The sequence below is a fragment of the Juglans microcarpa x Juglans regia genome, chromosome 4D, assembly GCF_004785595.1.
Source record: "Juglans microcarpa x Juglans regia isolate MS1-56 chromosome 4D, Jm3101_v1.0, whole genome shotgun sequence".
NCBI lineage: Eukaryota > Viridiplantae > Streptophyta > Magnoliopsida > Fagales > Juglandaceae > Juglans > Juglans microcarpa x Juglans regia.
In genome coordinates, this window is record NC_054600.1 from 15,374,432 (window position 1) to 15,376,619 (window position 2,188).

Genomic DNA, 2,188 nt, shown 5'->3' on the forward strand with positions numbered 1-2,188 from the left:
TAGAACCACCCATATCATTAGAAGATCTGGAATTGGCAGGACACTGTAAAAATTGATGTGTAACTGTCCGCACGGCTTCTGCCCATTCAATGCAACAAAAGAACCATATAGAGAGCTACGAAAAATATCACTCAGTGAACGGTAAAATTTGCCAAATGAATGCTCTATCAAAGGACTGTGGCTTGATTGGTATAACCTCCCGCCTCCAAAAGGAGTTTGGAGTTCGAAATCCACTCCCCACTCAAAAAAAAAAAAAAAAAAAATGCAGATGAAGCAACCATAACAGGTCAAGAAGATGATCGTGTAAGAAGAAAAAAAATAGTCCGAGTAAAACGAAGCATATTGATTTAACAATTGTGATACATGTTGCAATATGTATAGACGCACTACTACAATAAACAAATGATTGCCAGGCAACACACAATACTATAATATAATGGACAAAACTTAAATCTTACTCAGTCATGACTAACACACCGGCCCTTCGGAGCACTAACATCGATATATCCTTTAAATCCTTTTAAAAGTAACAAAAATTATCATCAACCCCAATAGCTCCACCAAAAGGACAATGTTTCTTCAAATACGAATTGCGGCACAGTACTGTGCTATCTTCAGGTTTGAAGCCTTCCTATGCGAGGGCAGTTAAAGGGCTTTCTTTGGCTCCTCATCTCTACTTCCCGCAAAAAGTACCACTAGAACTAGCAAGAAACTAACCTGGAAACAGCCGAACCCAAGCACAGACATAATTTGAAGAAATAATCAAATGAAGAACGGATATTCTTCTCATCCACAACTCCAACAGCATCGACTTGACTCATAAATTAAACAATGTAAATTATAAATTATAGAGAGAGAGAGAGAGAGAGAGAGAGAGAGCTAGAGATGGCATCCAAAGCAATTACAGGTCTTTGGAGTGAAAGAACAGAAGCCAAAAGGCCTATTGGGAATGTTGCAATTGATGGCATAGCAACAAGGAGATGGCAAGCACAGCCCTTTGGCCCCACCACAGCAAGTGCATAGTGCACATATCTGGAAACTCCCCAGCTTCCTCCTCGTCTCGTTCATGACCATCATCATCTTTTCCATCTTCCCTGGCTCAATCAAAGGCACCATCGACCCATTTGCCTCCAAATCAAGAAACAAACATTCAATCCACAAAATACCCACAGAAAAATATGACCAATTTGACAAAAAAAAAGAAAAAACTAAGGTATCTTCGAATCAAAGCAGGGTTTCGAGGTATAGAACACTCACTTGGGCTGCACCTGTTTTCACGCCTGCTTCATTGCAGCTAACCATATTAGCTAAAAAGAGGAGCAATATCAGGGATAATGGGACCCGATGAACAGACATCGTGGTTCTTGTCCTGCTCTCTTTGGATTTGTATTTTGGTTCGTGGTGTTGCGGCAAGAGTTTAATAAGAGAATTCGGAAAGAGCGTGAGATAGGTCTTGATCTTTCTCAACTGAGGCTTAATTTGGTGCACCATAAATAAGTTTGACTGAGTTTTGATGAGCGGTTTTTAATGGGTTTTTTTGCTGCATATTATGGACCATGGAGGAGTTTTTTGAAGGAGGAAGGGTTTGTTTGAGAAGCCACTTGGGCATAATGTGGAGGATAGCTTTGAGGGCATGTAGAGTTTAGATCCTCCCATTTGAGTGAAATGTCATTATGTGGAGCACTATAGACAATAGAGAAAATAATGTACACGCCATCTTGCGGTGGCAGCTTGAGGAGCCTTGATAAGTAGGGCCTCTTGGTTCTATAGACAAAGGTTGTCCCCCACTTTGTTCTAGAAAGTGTCAACACATATCTTAAATTTCTGACCAGGTTTAGGCTTGAAATATAGATGTCCAGCCTATATATCATTTTATTTATTTTGTGTCTCAAATGTATCCTTCACAATTTCAAAACTTCCCTCTCAAGTAACAATGACAACCTTGGATAAACGATCTAACTTGCACAGAATTATTCTTCTCTCTACAAACCACATCCTTTCCATACCCTTCCCACCGGACTCTCTTCTCCACTGCTAAGAAATGAGGGCTTGAGGTGGTGAGAAATACCTTTGATGCCTAAGTCAATTTTAGGTTCTCAACTTATGATTTAAGAGAGCTCAAATGAAAGTGCTTAGAGAGTTTTTTGCCCCATCAATGGGGTATATATACCTAGTCGAAGTGGTCCCC

General features: G+C 40.1%; 1 protein-coding gene across 1 annotated transcript; it reads right to left on the reverse strand.

Moving 5' to 3' along the window:
* Positions 1–319: 319 nt before the first annotated feature.
* On the reverse strand, positions 320–1,679 carry LOC121260641. Its single transcript, XM_041162586.1, has 2 exons — positions 1,258–1,679; positions 320–1,128 (listed from the first exon to the last, which is right to left on the reverse strand). Exons 1-2 carry the CDS (start codon positions 1,489–1,491, stop codon positions 880–882), a joined length of 483 nt encoding a protein of 160 aa, XP_041018520.1. The 5' UTR covers positions 1,492–1,679; the 3' UTR covers positions 320–879.
* Between the last annotated feature and the right edge of the window lie 509 nt (positions 1,680–2,188).

Bases quoted from the DNA above. Each gene is read 5' to 3' on its own strand.
- LOC121260641 (XM_041162586.1), bottom strand. From the start codon at position 1,491: ATGGTGCACCAAATTAAGCCTCAGTTGAGAAAGATCAAGACCTATCTC. The intron at 1,129-1,257 runs GTGAGTGTTCTA...CTTGATTTGGAG, and splicing joins TGAAAACAGGTGCAGCCCAA to GCAAATGGGTCGATGGTGCC.